A 22009-nucleotide genomic window follows, 5' to 3' on the forward strand; every position below is an offset into this window, starting at 1 on the left:
TTAGGTTTCAAAAAAACTCTAATTTATTTACCAATAAATCACGACTTCAAAGTTCACTCATTTACTATTTATTGGTTGAACGTTTGGTATACAGACCGGTGGGCCATCTTGTGAGTCGAGCTTCAACATCTTTCTTGCTGTCTGTCGGCGGATGAGGCCTGCAAGAGAGAAAGGCTGACAAAACTGAGGAGACATCTATCGACAGCAATAACGTACAGCGTTGTAACAGCGGCAGCAGCAACAACAGAAACAGCAGCATCAGCAACAGAGAACCCGCTCTTTACACGTAAATATCCAAACTTCGTGGCTCGACTGCTACTCTTGAAGGACATTTAAAGAGATTATAGTACATAATCACTCGCGTAAAAGACGTTGCGAGTTGTTAGCTCAAAAAGTATTTACACAGATAAATTAGAAAACCTAAATATTTCTATAATTATAATAGTGCTATTCTTTCCCATACCATAAAAAAACCTATTAGCAAATACGAAGTGGGCAATACGAAGACGAAGCCTACTACACATTCGCTTGAAACTTAATTGCATTTCCCTAATAAATGCTATCTGATGACTTGTCGGGACGAGTCGGCTTGGGTCGATTCGGGACGGGTCAGCTGGCCGCGAGGATCCCCTGGGACTGCTTGCAATCGATCTTGGTACCATCTTGGGTCAGGACAACGCCAAGATCTTGTAAGAACTTGAGACACTGCTCATCTTCAGTGAAACCTAACTCAGATTCAACGAAGGAGACAGCTATTGAGGGGCGATACCTACATCAGTCGTGTCAGAGCACAGGACGAGGAACACAGGGTCAAGCAAGAAAGAAAGCAAAACAACACAAGTTAGTAAAACAATAGACACATAAAAACCGTACCCACCATGTTGACTACTTGGCTACCTATAGTAACTCACAGCCCAGAGTATCATTAACAGAATTCCGAATATCGGAACTTTTGATCAACACTAAATTTCAAACCCTTCATTACCAGTATGTTCGGAGGTTACAGCCGCACATTATAAAATTAGACATGCCAAGTGTGTAGATCAAGTGCGTATGTATTCTAGCTGTCGATTGGTTTCCTGGCTATCCCGCCCTCTCCCTCCCTCCTCTCCTGTCTCCAAAACCACAAAGTAATAAAATGTGCAGAGATTAGCGCCACCAGTAACTGAGAATACTCGGACTTATACCTTGGGGTAACACAAGTAACATGATCCAGAAACAAATAATAATAATAACAATAATAATAATAATAATAGGATTAATAATAATGAACATTACTCAAAGCGATGGTGTTGAGCAGCTTTCTAAGAAAACAGTTACCATGATGACAGTTACATAATACACTAACATCAACTAATTAATTTATATGGGTGCATAAGACTACCAGTTCTAAAAATCACACAAAACGAAAACCACTCTAACAGACAAAACTTTCAAGATAACAAGATACGCTATAGTATTGTTTGCACTCAGAACGTGCTGCAAAATAATAGGACAATACTAAAGAATATCTAAGTTATACTGTAAAAAGCCTTGTGAGTCTCACCACCTACCCCCGGTTATTCGAAAGGTGGATAATGCTTTCCACTTGATAAATCACTATCCAGTGGATAGCACAATTGGTTTCCGAAATACTTATCCACTGGATAGTGATTTAAACTGGCCCCAGTTGTTCAAACGTTGGATAGCGCTATCCCCCGGATAAATTACTATCCAGCGGATGGCGTGATTGATTTCCGTAATACTTATCCGCCGGATAGTGATTTGTCCGGTGGATAACGCTATCCAACGTTTGACCAACTGGGCCTGGCGGATAGCACTATACAGCGTTTGAACAACTGGGGCCTGGGGCATAACTTTGGGGATCGGTTCATTTACCACTGCATATTAAATGTTTGGTCAACAAATAAACATTTTTACAACATTAACTTCCGAATTTTACAAAAGCCAAGAAACATTTTCTTCTCGGAATGAAACAGTGCATATGAACAGATCATCAAATGCCCCAATAAATGAAGAACAAAAACAACCCACGATTTAACCATGGCCTTGAGTGCTTGAACCCTCTCACGCTGGACAAAGAGATCTAATAGATAGCCTGACATGTTGGGTGCACTCAAATACAGCTGGAAAAAAGTGTGATAGTTAGACAAAGCCCAAGCTGAACGTATTAATAAAGCATGTCTTATTGCCGGGTCAGCTTTCTCCTCTGTTGTCAAATGTGCTAAAGCAGTGGTCAGGTCTGTTTTACAGTTAAGGAACAGTGTATTTTTCTACTATTGCGCAATGAACAAAACAATAATTTAATTACTACACAAAATATAGGATTAAAATGTTGGGTCGTGAGATTAACCAGCTCATGTTACCATAGCAGGATGAAAAGAAAGTGGTGTCCAATAGCCCAGGAAAAGTGGATTTTGCTATAGTGCTAGTGAATTCTGTTCTTAACTTGCCCGATGGGAAAGTGAAATTCTCTGTGGAGAATTTTAATTAGAGAAGAACAGTAATTTTTTTTTTTTTTTTTTTTGGGGGGGGGGGGGGGGGGGGCTTGTTGAAATGGCTTTTAGGCTAGTACATGCTACTATGCTATTCAGGCAAGCTGTAAAATTGGCTTTCTTTACACCCTGCACAGCATCTCATTCAGTTGATCTGCCGGCTGCTATTTAAAAACCCTCCTACAAAGTAATAACTTCTTAAAGTTAGAAACATTATGTAATGACTATCCTGCAGTACATCTGTTTCTACAGGGTACACAAACAGTCGAATTTCTTCAGGCTGTGGTACCTAACTTAACAGGGGTGAAGGGGAAGGGAAGGGGGTAACTCTTAAACCCTCCTTCTTCGCTCACTTTCACTTTTCTCCTTACGACAACCCTTCTGACTGCAATTACTACTCTACCCATCTATTTCTACTTTCAAAATCAAAGACAGCGACTGCAGAATTAAACTACTGAGTGTTCCACGCCCCCCCTCCCCCCCCACCCCACAAAAAAAATACATATACACTCAAGGCAAGGTTAAGACAGAAGGAAAAACAAGTAGGCTTCTAGTGTATCAGGTCGTAGACAACAGGCCCCAGTTGTTCAAAAGGTGGATAACACTATCCAATGGATAAATCTCTATCCACTGGATAACGCAATTGTTTTCCCTAATGCTTATTCACTGCTTTGTGATTTATCTGGTGGATAGCTCTATCCAACGTTTGAACAACCGTGGCCAGATGCCAGTAAAAAAGTTGTGATAGGTATGGGTGCACAAGGTAAGGTCTAACTATTACTTTTCCACAGTAACAAAGTAACCAAATGGTGTTTTGATCCTTTGCCTCACTGAATACATAAGAACACAGCATAAAACCAAATACAGAATTACCCATACAGTACATGTAAATAAGAAAAAGATTTATGCATCAGTTAACATAAGGATACCCAAGTTATTTCTTGTCAGTATATAGTAGAGTAGTCTGTAAGCAGTGAACTCTAGAATACTTCCCGGCAGTTTCTCTGCATATAGGGCTTTCAGCTGTGTCTGACACTGGTTGAACTCTTCACGATCTCCCTGCAATATTGAAACTCATGCTGTAAACATGGTCTCATCCTTTCTAAGCTTACAAACTAACTTATGCCACAATACAGAAAGCATGAAATCTCTGGGAGACACAGAGAGGTCACTCGAAAACAAAATATCTGTGATAAGGCAAGTAAATTTCATGCCAAACAAAGTACTGCTTTACAATTTCACAACAAATTCATTTTAGACCAATAACCACGACAAAAAAATATTTTGTCCCCAGGAAATAAAATTAGCAGCTTTCCCAATTACTTTAATTCACAGCTGTTTCAGATAACACATGACCTGCCGTGTCAAAAATGTCTTTATGTTTTGAGGTTTTCTGCAACGTCCATCAAAGTCTGAGGGCTTGGTGCTTTCTAGCGGACCTCTTAAGAAACAGAATTTTACTTCCAAAGGTTCAAAAGGTCATGGTTTGTGATTTGTGACTGGTGGATTACGATCCATTTTGTGTGTGTTCGTTGCTTTGAACTTTAGAGTTCACATGTTTTTGAAAAGCAAGGTAGGTCTTCCCGCTCTGTGCCTCGGCAATCGTAAGGATTTGTGCTTTGATGTTCTGTTGCGTGATGTAAACTTTTCACATTTTAGCTCCGACGTTTTTTTGCCTCCTTACTGAAACATGGCATAGAGCTTCCAAATCCAGAAGAAACGCAGATATGGGAGGGTAAAAACAAATCGGTGCATTCCCGCCAACATTTTAATTTGCAGCTTCTGCTCGTTATTGCTGCCTTTATTTGACAAGCAAGGATTGGATGCTATGATAATGGTTTGATTGACACTGAAGAAAACCCAAACTTCTGAAACGTTTTTGACAATGCAAGTTGCGTCTTATCCGAAACAGCTGTAAGACAAACAAGTTTTTCATATCATAATTTTGGCTTAGTTTACTTCTTCCTTCTACACTTACATGTACGCACCCATAATAACTACAGTAAATGCATCTTCTATTAAATAATAAATATTCAAATAGAGAAACAATGGAGTCTTAAAAATAAAAGTGAACTTGTTTACATGATCATTAATTCAAGCAACTGAGGTGAACTGCATACCTTTTCCAAGGCTATCCTAGCATGAGTCTCATAAACTTGAACTGTGAATGAGTCTCTGATCCCTTGAACCTGATGACAGTAATAACAAAAAAATAATATTGTCACTTATATAAACATGGCAAGTTAATGTACATGTATATTACTATAAACAGGCTAATGAAATGTACTATTGATGCTGTAATAGAACCAGCATGAATAAAACAATGGGAATAACTACAATGGCTTTACAGTACATACAGTGCCCTAAGACTTTACAATTTTCAAAATAACATTCTGGTTAATGACAAAGTAAAATTAAAGAAAAAAAAAATGAAAAGCTCTTATACCGTAAGATCTTGACGAACAGACTTGAGCTGCTCGCATGCATAAACATAGTCCTGTTTATTCTTCCAGTCATTTTTTATAAGTTCCATAGATTTAGTGAGTACTTCCACAGGGCGAACAGTGGATGGATCAGGTGCCTGCAAAAATACCTCACATACTTCAATATTGTCCTTTTAGTATTCAAAATAAGAATTTAAAATAGTGCTAAATTATATCCACCTGAATACGGGTAACAACAATGGCTCCACGAAGAAGTAGTTAGTGAACTAATAATCCCTAATCAACAAATTTTGACAGACTCTTTGAGAGGTTTAGATGACTGAAGCACCACCAAGATGCCCCATTTTGAGTCATTAAGTTGTTCTTCCCAAGGCCTGGGACAAAGAGAGCAATTTCAACAAAGTTTTGGGCCTAAACAAACAACAGCATAAACTTCCTTGGGGATAAAATCATTGTAACCACTAAGCACTAAAAATATTCCTTATCCAGTAGACTTGGCCTGCATTTTACAATTGCAATAAAAGAACAAACTTACCGAAGTAAGCCTGAGGTAAGGCTTTTCAAGGTCTTGACAGGTGCCAACCACATGGTATTTACTCCAGTCCATTTCTTCACCATCTTCAAATGTCTGTAAGTTACATTTGAAAAGCACCAAAAATATTTCTCGCATCATAACATTCCAATACAGCTAACCCCCTCCATACTTGCTAACAACAGTTTTAACAAAAAGTAAAATAAGAAAAAAAGAACAACCTGGGACACAAACAATCAAAGTCATAAGGATTTATACTTGTATGAACTCAACAAAGGATTTCTACCTTAATTATGTTAACATAATTAATTATATAGACAAGAATTGGTAGACAACTTTTACGATTGAATAACTAATTGATTATGTTTCAGGTTGGGTGTGAATGGAACAGAAGAGAAAGCCTCTAAAATCATTATCAATACTATAGTGTAGGCCTTGGTTCTCTTTTTCTATTATTTTTTGTACGACCTAAAACTTCTACAGATTTAAGTACTTAAACTTGACTTTTAACAGAAAGGCAGCTGAGCCCTAAATCACAGTAAGCCATTCCAAACAAACAGGACTGCCACCTTGTGGCATTTCGAGGAATTAAGCATTAACAAAAGAAACAAAAATCACATGAAGACAATGCAGAAAAAGGGGAAATATACTGTAATGTAAATTAAATTCAATTACATGTAAATTAACAAAGAGTCACCATTTCTAACATTGCCATTAGCCCTTGCAGTAAAACACAACTACCACATGTCAAATCTAGCAATAGAATTCACATTATGATAGAATCCCTACCATAGACTGGATTGTGGTCAGAAGAGTTGGGGTAGAGGAACGTTGCGAATTTAAACATGCCTTGAACCGTTCTGCACGTTTCTGGATTTTTTGTTGCGCTTCTGGATCAGCAGCTGCATTATATAGTATTTGTTGTCTAGAAATAAAAGAAACCCACTTAGTCGCATTTGGAAACATTATTTTTAAAGGGCCAATTGTTTTGACTGATTGTAGGAGGAAAGAAATATTAGTGAGTTTACACAACAGGATGGCAGAAAGAAAAGGACAGCAAAACGCTTGGGTGTGACAAATGTGACAGGGCTATTTCTAGCGTGTTTTGTCATGATCTTTAATTAATATTTATGTTTTCTGGTCTTTTACAAAAAAGATCTGTTTAAAGATCTGTTTGAAGATTGGCGAAAAGTTTTTACGAACAAAATTATTGTCTCACTTTTCATACAAGGTTTGCCGTCCTCTTTCCTCTCGCGTCCTATTGCATAAGTTCACTAATATTCATACAGTACCTCACTATTTATTAAAAAATACAACAAAATTAATGTGATATCCAACTTGGAAAAAAAATAAGCCATTTTAATTTTTGTTGGTAACCATGAGCAGCACAAACCACTTAATGCACTTAAATTCAAGTGGTTACCTATACCAAATTACTAGCCATTCCAAGTATTAGAATAAAAGTACAGCTTTGTATGCAGCATGGCATAGAGAAATTGCCAGTGAGTCTAGTGACAGCTATACACATTAACTGCTCACCCTTTCTTTTTTCCTTTCTGGGCTTTTACTCCCTTTCCTTTAGGTTTTGGTGATTTCTTTCCAAGCCTTTTTGGATCAAAAGCCTTTGATCTTGGCTTATTTTCTGGACTAACACTTCTACTTCTGCTCCTACTCCTACTGCGACTCCTGGAGCGTGATAGACTTCTGCTTCTTTCTTTTCTTCTTCTATTGGAAGGTGGGGACCGTCTTCGTGAGGGATGCCATCTAGGCAGTTTTTTCTCCTCATGAGGTGATCTTTTCAGGCTATAACCAGGGCAAAGAAATTAAAATTACAACCACAACCCGTTAAACTAAAAGTTATGCAAATTTTAACAACGAACTTCCTTGCTTAGAGCTGAGAATTTTACCCCAGAAAAAGATCATTGAAACCAGAAAAATTGTTTGAACTGGGATTTCACACACATTATTTTGTTAAGGGGGCTATGTCAGCTGGAGAGCATGCGCTCTGAGGTTATGCAAATTACTTTCAACTGTCAAAATTCTATTGTTTTTAACGCGTGACTTTCTCCATCTTCTCTGTCATGTCCAGAGAGGTTAACAAGCGAAATGGGTTTAGATAAGGGATATTTCGATAGAATTTACGGAACGTTTCTTCTCTGGTTATGCTAGATCAAGAATAAAATTGTGACGACAATTTTACTTGTAGTTTTGAAGTAAAAACGCATGCCATTCATAAAATAGAGCGCAAACAAAAATTCAACAACAACATATTGTCTTATTCAACAAAATAAATCGAAGTTGTATTTTACAAACAAGCTACAAAAGACGCTAGACCGAAGATAAAGACCAAGACTGTTTCAAATCATTAACAACTAGACTTGTCTGTCGCTAGTGATTTTATAATTTAGATGCTGATAGAACAAGAGACATCAAGTCTTTGTTTTGATCTAAGGGAAACATACATTACCGCGCAAAATTGTTCGTGCCGAATCACTGCGACGTCGAGAAAAACAGAACCAAGCATCATTCGTATACTACTCCACTATAAGCAGTCCGTTGATAAAAAGGGAAAGTAAACTCTGCTATTTTCCAAAAATATTAATATGCTCGAACACAAACAGTTCAAAAACATGGCATTTACAGGATCTAACTCATACTAAGGTGCCTCTCTAAGTCTGTTTAGAACAATCTGGACGAGCAAACGGTCGTGTTTATCTTTGCTGTGAATCCAGATAAATACAAGAAGGAATCTAGCCAAATTTTATAATGTTTCCTTCACCAGGAGTTTAGTTTCGTCACGAAACTCATGGCCTGATGCTCTTGTAATCGTTTACAAAAAACGGCCGCCGCCAACTCGATAGCCGCTTCATTATATGTCCACATACTTTGAGCACAAGAAAAATCCAAGAGCCAGCAGCCTCTAAAATAACTCAATAGAAAGGTTATGTGAACTATAGCGAAGATTCCATCAAAGATTCCATCACTCATTGTGGAGTAGCCGTCATTAACTCTGCCATTACAACAGCCGCTGATAAGAAGACACAGTAAATCCACGTAAAAACCTTCCACAGGCAAACAATTTCAAAATAACGCCAAAAAATTATTCTGTAATCACCACAGAACGATTCTTAATACAAAACTTCGCTAACTATCGAATGATGGCTGAGATTTAGACAGATAAAAACATCCTTCCAAAATCTCCGACAGAACTTGAAAAAGTCGGCCCGACTTTTTCAAGTTTGTTTTCATTGGCTCGCGCATGCGTGTGGGGTAACATAGCCCCTTTAAAGGCTACTATGAACCACCTGAGGATACAAAACATGATGAGCGAGTCCTTGATGTCTAAAATTTTCCACAATCATCTGTGAGTTTGTTATAATTGTCACACTCTTCATACTCAATTGAGCCCGCTTTAGACTATAAATAATTATTATCCAGGCCCCCATTTTTTGTTCCAAAGGTAGATGATGTTCTTCATCCCCAGATAATTCACTATCTAGTGGATTATTGGTTTTCTTAACACTTATCCACTGGATAATGCAATCCAACTTCTGAACAACCAGGCTTGCAGATTTATTCCCAAGGGGGTTTGACCTAATCAAGGGACATAATTTTCACTCTCTTTTCTTTTTGTTTTCCTCAGCCCTTACCTGGGTAAGGGCTCCTTGTCCCAGTCAACTACCCAGGCAGTGCCATCTTTAAATGCTGATGTTAACATATTCTTCAGAAACTGCTCTGTTTGATCTTTATCATCCTCTGTTTCACACTTTTCAAATGCTCTCTGTACATACTCCCTGAAAACAACAATGAAAACAAGAGATAGTAAAATCTCAATGCTAAAAAATTATTTAAACAAATAAAAGACAAAAACAAAACCAAAAACAAAAAACCTTTTCTCACAAAAGATATTTTACTGGTAATTTTTTTTAACATCAGGGGAGAAAAACATGAAGCAAATGCAAAAACACTGGTCTTTGCATCACCCAGATACCTTCAAATCAACATTTCATTAATTTGGTGTAAATATTATCACTGACTTGTTTTGAGTTCCACATTATAAAGACTTACTCAGATGCTCACATCCAAAAGTCAACAAAACCTCAACAATTGCATTCTTTTACAAAATGTTAGGTAAGCTATGATGACTGTTAGTATCATTTTTGTCTTTTTTATCATTTTTTATTTTTCATCATTATCATTATCATTATTCACATTATCATTAACATTATTGTAGCCAGCTCTATAGGCTTTAATTTGATGCATGGTTCTAGGTTCCTAAAGTTGAATGGAATGTGCTACATGAAGAATATTACTACATTCTCTTTCTCTGAATTTATTTTTCTTACTCAAATTACATTTCTAGTTTAATATTTTACATAATTTATTTTCCACTTGATTATGCATTATTTTATGTTTTTATTAGCTGCTTAATTTCTATCATGAACTTAAAATAACTGTCAGTGAGGGATGTAGTTTCCTGTTCAGGGTTCTCCTGTCAATACTTGTTGTCTTTTGTACTGCTAAACTGTTAAAGTAAGACAAAATTTCATTTTGTATGAACTAATAAGCACCTCAAACTTGGTGGCCACTCTTGTGCTGAGAGAGAAGTTTCATCCCTGGAAAAAAAGGCTGTTATTAGACGACACAATCCAAGATATTACAGACCTTTACCTTACAGCACTGTGCAAAAGTAATGAGAGGGAAGTTTGCCGAAATTTCGCAACAAAATATTGTTTAACACAAACTGAAATTTTGTTAATGATGCGAAATTTCGGGAAGCTATCTCGAAATTCCACAATGCTATTTTAGCTCGTGCTGCGAACTTTCGTTTCGTGAAACGAAAGTTCACACTCTCATTTCTTTTGCACAGTACTGTATAACATGTAGTTCTACACTGCTGGGGCAGGGTAGAGCTAGGCATTAGACTCCTGTGTTAAGGGTGAATGGAAAAACGGTTTTGTGATGCATGACACTTGCAGTAAGATAACTTACAGGGTGATGCTGTAAAAAACTTTTTAAAAAAGGTATAACTGTCTTTAAAGAAGCAGACATTTTGCCTGTATTAGCCTTCTTTAATGAACAGAAAAACATGTGAGCACTGAAAAATGGTTATACACTCGAAAATTAAAGTCTGCTTCTTTAAGGACATTATGACACTTTTTCATAATTTTTTACATCATCCTGTAAGGTCTCCTAGACTGTGTTTGTACAGATCAAAAACAACAAAAGGGGAAAAAATTGTCTTTACACTAGGCTGCTATGTAAGACTTAAGAGCAGCTAAGTTCTACTTAATCAAAAATGCGTGTGTGAAGGCCTAAGTAAAATCTCAAATAACTTTACTTTGCATCTCATTAAAGTTGAAAAGATTCAAGAAAGTTTCAAGTGACTTGAAAACCATCCTTATGACCAACTTAGCTGACTTGTGGTTTCTTGAGCTTTGAGAAAGGTGAAACATGTCAAAAAATCTTAATTATGTTGCGTGGGAAAATAGCTTAAGTTAACCCGAAGTCAAGAGAATAGGTTGCGTGTGATGCTTTATTTCACTTGACGTAATTAAAATTTCCTTGTCTTGAAATATTTCTTAGCTTATTTAGGCTTTAGTGTAAAAACTACCACTGTCCTACTTGTATGGCCATGTCAACTGCTAATGCAAATCAGTAGAAGTAGCAAAGGCTTCTGAGAGTCAAAACAACCTACACCAACCTGTTCTCTTTTTCATGGGTGGGTTTTTCTTGTCTTGGTCTTCTCTGAGGTGGTGGTGACTGGTGCCGTTGCTGCTGTTGCTGTGGCTGTTGCCTCCAGTTTCCATAGGTTTGTTCAGCAGGCTCTGTACGGCTAGAGGGGCTGTGGCGGCCATCCTGGGCCTGACCACCTTCTCCCTCAAATGATGGTCTGAACTTCCTTGCATTTGTTGAAGGCGAATTATTGTTATTCACATTTCCACCTGCAATAAGAGATACTATTTTGTTACATTTATAGTTGGACACTTAACCTTAAAGACCCTCAAGTGACCACATCAATTATTTTCTCCTAACAATAACAATACAAAATCATAAGGAAACGTAATGAGAATTATTATTTAGTGATCACTTAAGGGGCAATTTGTATGATCCTTTGTCAAATTCTCTCAACTAATTCTTTAAGCAAATGTATTGCATTCAGTTTAGAGAATTTCAGTCTGGATATTGGGGCTTAAAGGGTTAACTAAAAGCCAAGTTAGTTGTTTGGTTCACCTCAAACCACAAAAGTTTTCTCTGCTTACATGCCAGACACAAAGCAACACTGCTAAATTTGACAAGAGAAAATGTAAATATAGTGGCAAGCATAAGTAACTTTAAGTATTGATACCAATTACATTCAGATGGTGACTTTGTTAGCTTCACAACAAGATAAAGTATAGAACTTATAATGAATAATTATTTGAATAGGTAAAAGCAACCTTCTGCCCAGATTTATGAAACATAACACATCACATGTAATTTACTAGCCTTGAGTCCACTTTTGTTGATTTGACTGTTTCCAAAATTGTTTGCCACTAGTGTTGCTGTTTTCATTGTTCTGTTTGACAGCATCAGCATAAGAATTGCGTTGTTGACGCGGTACAAAAACAGGTCGTGGGGGCAACTGAGAGTCACGTCTGTTTTCCTGATCCCTATTGATGAACTCCTGAATGACAGAAAAAAATAAAGTTAGATAAGCAATCAGGGCTGTCTTTAAGATTTCAAGTTGCTAGGTAAATACAACAAGTAGGTGGGGAAATAAGCCACTAGGGATTCTATTTTTGCCCTGATCAATACTAGAAATAATCTATGCAGCAATCACTATTAATAATTTATTTAAGTCTTGTTTTTTCACTGGAGGGTAACTGAGCATAATCTAATATTACAATCTTCCTGAAACACATCATTATATCCAAAAAATACATTTACTTCTTTTTTGAACTTTGACTAAAAACTTATAAAATAACAGAGAGATAAATGTATATACTAATATAATGACATGCAATGACTTCAAAATTATAAACTCTTTTTGTTTACAAACTGACTTATACAGTATTTCCCATCTGGCCTTCAAGTCAAAGAAATAATATTCTTTGATGCAACAGGTCATGCTTCATCTTCATGTCACAGTAAACTGATGACCATCAACACCCCTTTTTTTAACCAGAAAATAGTAAACTAAAACTGATTTAATGACATGCAATGAATGGTGCATCAAACACTCTCCTTGTCTGCAAACTTAATCATACAGTATTTTGCATGTCGCCTTCAAAATAAATATTGTTTCTCTTACTTTAAGACTTACAACATAACTGCAGAGAGTTGACCACAAAAATACAAAAATTTTCCTAAAATTTGTGTTTCCACATGTGTCTTAGTCTTTAAGACTTCTGGTAAAACATGTAGAGACTAAGGAAAAATGTGCCACTTTCTTAACACAAATTTCCAAGGTAACAACATTCAGCTCTTACATAAAACATTATTTTACACAGTAATTTTCAGCGAAGGTCTAACCTTATCTTGTTGTTGAGGAAATGGTGAGTGGTGCTGTTTTCTAGCTTGCCATGGTTGTCTTGACTGAAGACTGTTTTCCCGTGAGAGATTATTAAAAGAGTTGTTGTCACGATTATTTTTTTCACTGGTAGAGGAACTGCTGCTCTCAGTGGAGTTTAATGGGCTAGCTGTTGATGAAGGTACTTGTGGTGGTGATGGTTTGTAGGCCTAATACATCAATAATGTTGAGTCAGTCTGGTGTTGAAAAATAACTGAAGTACTGCTGTCGCAGTACTGTGGTAGGATGAGGTAACAGTACTGTGGTAAGTTTCGAACTGAACAATCTTGTACAGCATCCATTAGGCATCAGAAATCAGAGAATCGTGACATTGACCTGAAAATCTCCATGAAAATCTTGTTCCATTGCCCACCTACCTTTCCTTTCACCTAATCCTAAGATCCTAAAAGCTTTCCTAAAAACTCTTCCCACCAAAATGAAGCCTACTAAATGCCCAGCAAGAGAAAAAAAAAGTGAGGCAAGAAAAGGGAAAAAAGAAGGGAGGAGAAAAAGCGAAAAGTAAAAGTCAAGACTGCTGTGTCACTTTTAAACCCAAAAACTATCTCTAAATTTTGCTTTCTGCACATGCCCGAACTTCGCAAGGTGATGTTTTGCATCTGGATCAGAAGGCCGCCAAGTGTACGACCTGTAAACCGGTTTGTGGTCAGTTTTAGCCCTTTATAGCACGACAGTGACCAGAAAACCACCAGACTAGCTTCAAAACGCGTTTTTCGGCAAAATATCCAGGAGCGAATGGGTTAAATGGTGCCAAAACCATTCTGGAAATGAAAACATTTTAGGCATCTTACTGATGAACAGTTACGACTTATAGGTAACTCCAACAACAAAAATTTGCCATCTGTCCCCTTTGAATTGAATTAATCACCTAGCATAACTTTGAAATAGGTCTGAAAAATCTACTCACTGGAGGGGGTGGTGCTGTGGGTTGAGGAGGAGGGACTGTGTATGCTGGCATGTATCCTGGATAGGGGTAACCATAAGGCATATAACCATTCCACGGTTGATAGTATTGTGGATAGTACTGTTGACATGCCAGAAATTGCTGCTGATTGGAAGTCATAGCATTATTTGTGTTGGCAGTACTGTTTACTGAAGGCTTTACAGGTGACTTTGTGGCACTCTGAGGGCTGACTTTAGCCAAGGCTTGGCGTGCTCTCTCCCACTCTGGAGTCTCTCCCTGTTTGGGGCCATCAACTGCCCTTGAATTATCATTATTTTCATTGGTACCACTAGGAGGGGTTGCCTGATACTGACGAGACCTGCCATAAGAAATCTCAGATTAAAAATGGGAAAAATCTTGTAGTGTACTGTCTGCAAGTTACACATTCACCCTTGAACCACCCCCTAACCACCTACGTGGATCCTCAACCCTTACCACCTGTGACCTCATCAGTTTTAACAGTCAAGGACAACTTTGTCATCAGCCTTGGGCAGGGTGAAGAGATCTTACAAACCATATCACAACGAACATGACTCAGTCACAGAGGCCGGAGAAAAAGGTAAACAACAACAAAAATAACATTGCACTGAAAAATTCCCATGAAAATCTTGTTCAGCTAACCATGAACCTTTCCTCTAATTCTAATCCTTAGGTCCCGAAAGCTTTCCTAAAAACTTTTCCCATCAAAATGTAGCCTACTAATTGCCCAGCAAAAGAAAAACACTGACGAAACAAAAGCAAAAGAAGGGGTGAGGAAAGAAAAAGTCTAACCTGCTGTGTCACTTTTAAACCCAAAAACTATCTCAAAAATTTTGCTTCCTTCTCAAGCCTAGACTTTGGAAATTACAGCGGTTGCCACTAACACGCGCCCCCAAAGGGTTTTTTCTTCGGTTCAAACCTGCGTTTTGGTGGACGTCAATCAACCGTTACCATGGTTTTTCACGCGTTGGCCTAGAGAAGATTTTCTGCGTTTCTTGAGCACTCGGAAGAATATTGACACCGCTTCATGTCAAGATTACGAGGAGAAAGAATTTGTTGAGTGTTTCTCGAAGGAAACTCAAATTATCGACATATTTACACACTGTAAGTTACAACCACATAAGCTTTCTCAATCGCTTGCAACTCCTCTGAGTTCTTGCTAGTTCTGGTTTCTATTCGATAACATGAAGAATGATAACTAGTAAAATTCATTTTCAAAAACAGCCTCCATTCAGAGGAAACTTTTTCCCTTTTCGGTGTGATATCTTTTGTTTCTTTGAATTTATACTAGCTTGGCTTCTTGGCAATTCAGTCGTCCACGGGTCCTGTGTTTTCATACATCAAATAAATAAACAACCTGAAAACTGTTACGTAAACTATAGATAATGTTTTGGCTATTTCACTCAGCACGCAGAGACCTCGTTGTTTTAACAAAGAATGCAATAAAAAGCCGTCGTCGTTCGAAATTATTCGCCCTTCATTCAGCGATGAGAGAACCTTCTCTGTCAGAGCACATGGAAAACCATAGAAACAGTTGATTGGCATCCAAGAAAACTCAGGTTTAACCAGACAGAAAAAACCCTTCAAAGGCGTGTGTTGGTGGTAACCACTGTAATATTTTGCACCTGGATAAGTTTACAACCTGTCAATGGCTTTTTGACAAGTTTTAGCTCATTAGAGCATCCAGAAAACTGCTCAACTAACATTGACTTGTTTTTCTGCAAAATCCCTGAAGAGAAAATTGACTTTTGAGCATAACACAACCTTTATCCGCAGTTTAAAAAAAGAGTCATTTGACAACCAACCTCAGGCCACAAAATGCCAAATCAGGAGCCAGATTTTTGATCAACCCAAATTTCTTGTACTAGGTCCTCAACTATGTACTTAGGAGCTGTGTTTGTGGCATGATTGGCTCTGTTAAGATGCCAAGATTGTTGACATGCTGATAAGGTTGAAGAAAAATTCAAAATGCATTCCGGGTAATTCACTGAGTCCAATGGTGGCCCAGAACAAAGACATCAGGGGTCAATATAATAAAACTTTTACAAGTGTAATTTGCAAGTGTAGCTACTGTGTTTAGACTAAAACAATGGCCACACTTGAAAGAGTTTTATCCTATTCACCCCGGTGCTGATTCGCAGACATTATTAACTGGGGTTAAATTAAGATTGCCACACAGGCTATAAAAATGCTCCTTCAACAATATGTTGGATCAATTAACCTGGGCTTCATACTAATCCACCAGATAATGATTTATCCCATCTTTTCAACATCTACTGTAGGACCAGAAGTTTCACTTTCTGTCCTTTTCAAATGACAAACCACCGAGCCACTTTATATACCATTACTTGCGAATCACTGAGCCACTTCTGTTTATAAATATGGCCCTGTATTCTGTAGTTGCTCTAAATTTAATTTCAACACGACATGTTAGAGGCATCAGGAGATCTTTTTCCGTGGCAGGGATCTGGTATCTGAGAATGTCACTTCTGGGAAATTTTTCAAACTCACACACATTCAACCGACGTTTAAAATATGCTTGGGAATTCGTCATTCACAATTTGGGCAAAAATGTGAACTATTTCCATGACGAGAAAGCGTTAACAGTCTAGTTTTCCCCGCAGAAGATATTGATGATGAACCGTCCGACAGAATAGATAGACAAAGAAACATTTACTGAACCAAAAGTACCTACATTTACAGGCGTGCCTAAATCCGTCAGCTTTTATAAACGCCGAAAAATCGACAGAAGTCAAGAAACCAACGCCACAAAGGAAAACAGTAGGTAATGTTTCCGGTATGAAAACAACGATGTTTGGCAAAATTCCAAGACCTAAAGTATTACGGTTTCGTAAAAATTTTCCACAATTTACTGACCAATTAGCCGCAGCTGCAAGTTCCTTTGCATTCCAACTTGATATCATCTTTCTTAAAACTTAAGTCTTCGTATGAAAACGAAAAATAACGATATTTTCCGCCCAGAAACTCACAAATTGTCTTCCACCGCATTCATCGCATCACGTCAGAAAGAAAATTGAGCTCGTGGAGTTGCATCATGGGTATCTTGGCTTGGAGGGTGTATCAATAGTTTCATCAATATGAAGGAGCCTAAGAAGGGAGCATGCGCAATTGTAGACACCGGCGTCCGCCATATTGATCGCCATATTGACTTCCCAGAGTTTTTACTTTGTACACTTCTCTCTTGTTCACCGGCATATTTCCCAGTGGTAAGTAACATGGATTTGTTTCAAATAAATGTTACAATGTCTACTAAGATAATAGACTACCCGAAATAGCTTTTCTTGTCAAGCATAAACTTAGAATTAGACGAGCACACAGTTCACACGTACGGTTCAAACTGCACGAATTCCCGTTATTTTTAGCTTTAGAAATGGGCGATGTGACTTAATACAATCTGCTTATAACTAAAAGTCTGCGCAGATTGTATGTATTGTGAATTAACTGAAGAACAGATCATTAATTAAGGCTTGTAAATTAACAGACGATTTGCTAATAGAGTAGACTGCTCACAGTTCCTTATTTTTTCGTAAGATCGTCAGGATCGAACACTTACCGGTAAGGACAACCATCTTGGTTTCATATGTACCAAGGAGGCAGGCGTTGGGGTTTAAAGTGGTAGGGGGAGGGAGGCAAGAAAAGTAGAGGAAGTGTCTTAATATCACTGCAGCTCGCGTTAACGGAGAGTGAAGCGTTTGATTGGTTATTACACAATAGATGTTAATTTGCATTGACAAGGGGTTTAGTTTAAGTTGCCGACACTGAGAAGTCATCGTTTCTATAAAACGCACACTTCATAATACCTGTTCGCCCAACTTAACTTTTGAGTCATTTTGGATCTTCACCACTTTGGGTCATCGAAACTGGGGAAGGAATTTATTTCTGATTGGCATGAAGTAGTTTTGGAGGAGGGGTGACATGAAAACTGTTTGGCCATTTGAAACACCAATTATCGCTACTTTCCTCTCAGGTATTGTTTTCAAACCCAGTGCTAGTGTAAATTTGCAAGCCACATTTTGCGCAAACACACAAAGGATTTTTGGTATTTTGAGCATGAATCACATAAGCCAACATGCTTTTGAAGTAGCCCGGTCAGAGGAATGTTGTAACACAGTTTCTGGCAAACAAATTGAAATTAATGCTACAAAGACACAGAAAAGACGGCCCATGTTAGAGATGCCTGGCTTTTTATCTGGAGGGTTAACTATTTTAATCTGTGTTGAAGCGAGCATGCTTGCCGCTTTGATTAGGAAAATGATTCAACCGTGCATGTTTGCCAATTCTATTTGGAGGAATGTCCTAGTAACTGTATAAAATCACTGTCTCGAAAGGAGATGTTTGTGAACACCTGAAATTGATGCTAGATCTGGCATGTTTTTCATCACCAGGGGAGTTTCTTAATCAATGAATGGTAAAAGGCATGAAATTCCTGTCACACTCCCTGAACACAAGCTGCAGTGACGTTAGGATAGTCCCTCTATTTTTCTCGCTTCCCCCCCTCCCCTTACAGCTGTAAGTAGTTTTGGTACTCATCCAAGATGGCTGCCCATAACCGAAAGTGCTCAACCTCAACAATTTCATAGAAAAATGGGGGACTGTGAACAGTCTACTCATACAGTCAAACCTGTATGTATTGAGCGGTCACCCTTCTGGAATGGCCAACTGACCGGTTACTAAAAGTTGGCTGTTTAATACAGCTTTGACTAAGAGGTAATCAAGAAAATAAGATGAGGACAAAATTAAATGCCAAACACACAACAAGTTGATCCCAAAGTGTTTCTACCTCTTCTTGTGGTAACAGAAAGGAAGTAAAAAACAACACTAAATTCCCAATGCAGTGTTGTTTCTATTACCTCGTAGAAAGTGATTGGTTTATAGAGGTGAAGACAATAAAAAATAACTCATTGGAACCTTGGAAAAAGTGACTGTGACCACTTGAGGGGGCTGCTTAATGCCGGTCAGTTTTACAGAAATCAAGGGCAATGATTTTTGGGTCTGTTGTAAGTGACCCATTAATAGAGAGTAACCGCTAAATGCTGGGTGGCTTTATGCATGTTTGACTGTAGAAAGTGAATTCAGACTGAAATAATTCTTCTTACCCACAATTTTTTGATTGGACACTCAAAACAGCTGGTTTAAGATAAAGTTGAATCCCAGTAACTCGAACCCTTTCCCTTAGAGAAACCAATTGCATTATCCACTGGATAGAGATTTATCGACTGCTGGGCTGTCATTAAGATGTGGGGGCTGGGGATTTCCCCTGGTTACTATGAATGTGGTCCCCAGCTACTTTCAAAGGAAAATAGGAGAAAAATAGAACCAAAAGAAATCCCTAGCTGTTTGATTCCCTGCCTACTTGTTGTATTTACCTGGCAACTTGAAATCTTAGTGACAACCCTGCAGTGGATAGTATTATCCAGCTTTGGAACAACTGGGGCCTGATAAAGCACTTTTTTGCTGATGAGTTCACCCTCACAGTTTTACCGACAATTTCCTTAATACTTTATGGCATTTTAGAAAGATAAAGAAAAACCATGGCAGAAGAAGGAGAAATTACAGAAGTCGTCTTGAAGACTGCTCCATTTGATGCGAGGTTTCCATACACTAACCAGACAAAGAATTGTTGGCAGAACTTTGTAGACTTCCATCGTTGTTCTAAAAAGCTTGGAGAGGAGCACGACAGTTGTTTATATTTCAAGAGAGCTTTTACATCTCTGTGCCCTAAGTTATGGGTAAGTGGTATTGTAACTGCCCCGGTACAAGTCAGGTTTTGAAATTATGATTTAGGGTTGTTTAATTAGTTACAATGATGCTTCTCTGTAATCAAGCACAGGCCCTGTTTTAAGAAGTCACCTCACCTCACCCCCCATCTTCGCGCTTTGTTACACATAAGGCCTCCACACTTCTCTGCTAACTGCTATAACTGACTTTCTTTGCACCCTGTGCATGTAGATTTAAGACTGGCATACACTCTGTTTACACTCCTTTTAAGGCCCAGGAGTGACCAACATCAATTTTCTCCAGAACAATAACCAATACATAAACAACAGAAAAGGTCATGAGAATTAATTAATTGACCACCAAGGGGATGGTACCTTGATCTGTTAACAAATTCTCTCAACTGATTCTTCAAGGAAAGATATGAAAGTCAGTCTGGAGAATTTTTATGTGAATATTGGTGCTTAAAGGGTTAAACAAATGCAAAATATTGATACGGATTTGGTCTTTTATAGGTTGAGAACTGGTCTGAACAAGTAGAAAGTGGAACATTCCCTGGTCGCATTTAACAATTTAATAGAACATGACTCTTGCTTTTCTGCTTGGGGAATTGTGATATCCTTTGATAGTGTTTAAACAAACTTTCTCTGTTGGGTTTATTTGTTCTTTGGCCAAACGCTGGAGAAAGCGATATATTTTGCTATAAGTTACTTGTTAATGTAAAAAATTAAAAAGGCTGATTGCAAGCGATTTCAAAACTGGTTTTGTGTATTTTTTTTTTGTTTTTTTTTGTTTATTTATTTATTTATTTGGAGTGCTATCAAGTGTCTTAGCATCTTCGGGACCCAGGGGAAATCAGTCGGGTCGGGAGAAAAGGTGTGATGAAAGTTTTTAAGCACACTGCTGCATGGGTGGAAGACCCCCTGGGTACCAACTCCCACCAGACCATTTCCAAAGGGTCAAGCAAATGCTGACTCCTGATTGGGCACAAAAAAATGAAACGAACAACGCACACAATGGCTATTGTCTCGCCATACTTGTCCAGTTTGTTCACCAAGGTTGTGCGAGTGCATGCATGGTAAACTTTCATTTTGATGATTATAAACCCTGTCCATTTCAAAATGCTGTTAAAAAAACACAAACTAAAACATGTAAATGTATGTATAGTTATTTCAAAGACACTTTTCCAAAATACCAGCTTGGGCTTACAACACGCATTTAAGCTTGAATCAATCACACCTTCGTAAATATCATTTCAATACCTTGTGATCGGTCAAAGACAGAATTTTCTCGGTTTAAATTGGAATAATCCTGCTGGTAGCATCCAAAACGTTTTCACAAATAATCGGTAGTTCTTTTCTTTTCTGGCTAGGAAAGTAGGAAATGAAAGTTTCCCTTGCACACACAGCCTTGATGAATGAACCAGACCAGTATGGCAAGACAATAGCCATCATGTACGAACAAATGAAAAGAACTCAGGAGATGCTGTTCTCCGATTAGGCACAGTAATACAAAGTATTTTTTGTGCCCAATCAGATGCCATTTTAAAAAGGGTCTGGTGAGAGTCAGTATCCAGGGGCTCTTCCACCCATGCTTGAAAACTTTTGTCACACTTTTTCTCCCGACCCGACTGACTGACTCTGGGTCTCCAAGGATGATGTCTTGTTTTACTTTATATATTTATACTGGTCAATCTTGTTTAATATCCTGGAGTGGAAGATGCAGAAGCTTTATTTTCATTCTTTCTTTTCATTTCCATTCTTGATTTTTCTTAAATTCACTCTTTTTTTCCATGTAATTACCCCTTTTTAACATAACGTAGACTTGCATGCAGATTTTGTGAAGCATTGCATTTTATCATAATCAGGAATGGGTTTACTGGACTTTAGCAAATTATTGTTGTTGAAATTCAACTGCAGGTAACCCTAACCAAGAACCCCACCTCATTCCTCCCATTGGATCTATTTGGTATTGTTAAAAATAGGTACTGGAAGGAGTGCATGTGTTAAAATTATCGGTAATCAGGATACCTGGCTCGCCCATTTTCCTGGTAGGGGTTTGGTAACTTTTTCCATAAGTATGTAGTCCCAATGGTGGAATTGGCGGCAGTGACCAAGGTCCCTGAACCCCTTACTTTCAATAAGGTGGCATCAGACAGCTGGTAGCTGGCTGTTATTGATACACCTTTCATTACCCGCAGGCAAAGAAGACGAAAAAGGATCATCTCCTTTCGGACTCGAAAATGGCCTTTTTAAAGATTTTTTCCGATGCTATTAGTTGACTTACTATTCATTTATGATAAGATTCTGG

The 22009-nt window shown here is 38.0% G+C and overlaps 2 protein-coding genes across 2 annotated transcripts; one reads left to right on the forward strand and one right to left on the reverse strand.

The window, feature by feature from the left end:
• LOC140940102 (leukocyte receptor cluster member 8 homolog) lies at nucleotides 1-17004 on the reverse strand. Its single transcript, XM_073388995.1, has 15 exons — nucleotides 16841-17004; nucleotides 13949-14303; nucleotides 12987-13193; nucleotides 11961-12138; nucleotides 11176-11416; nucleotides 10043-10087; nucleotides 9122-9265; nucleotides 7011-7274; nucleotides 6261-6396; nucleotides 5475-5567; nucleotides 4942-5076; nucleotides 4616-4684; nucleotides 3425-3554; nucleotides 2035-2242; nucleotides 1-769 (listed from the first exon to the last, which is right to left on the reverse strand). The coding sequence occupies exons 1-15, from the start codon at nucleotides 16885-16887 to the stop codon at nucleotides 610-612; spliced, it is 2412 nt and encodes an 803-aa protein (XP_073245096.1). The 5' UTR covers nucleotides 16888-17004; the 3' UTR covers nucleotides 1-609.
• Nucleotides 17005-17057: 53 nt separating this feature from the next.
• LOC140940104 (cytochrome c oxidase subunit 6B1-like) lies at nucleotides 17058-20449 on the forward strand. Its single transcript, XM_073388996.1, has 3 exons — nucleotides 17058-17190; nucleotides 19499-19713; nucleotides 20215-20449. The coding sequence occupies exons 2-3, from the start codon at nucleotides 19516-19518 to the stop codon at nucleotides 20266-20268; spliced, it is 252 nt and encodes an 83-aa protein (XP_073245097.1). The 5' UTR covers nucleotides 17058-17190; nucleotides 19499-19515; the 3' UTR covers nucleotides 20269-20449.
• The last annotated feature ends 1560 nt before the right edge of the window (nucleotides 20450-22009 follow it).

Source organism: Porites lutea, chromosome 6, assembly GCF_958299795.1.
Source record: "Porites lutea chromosome 6, jaPorLute2.1, whole genome shotgun sequence".
Taxonomy (NCBI): Eukaryota; Metazoa; Cnidaria; class Anthozoa; order Scleractinia; family Poritidae; genus Porites; species Porites lutea.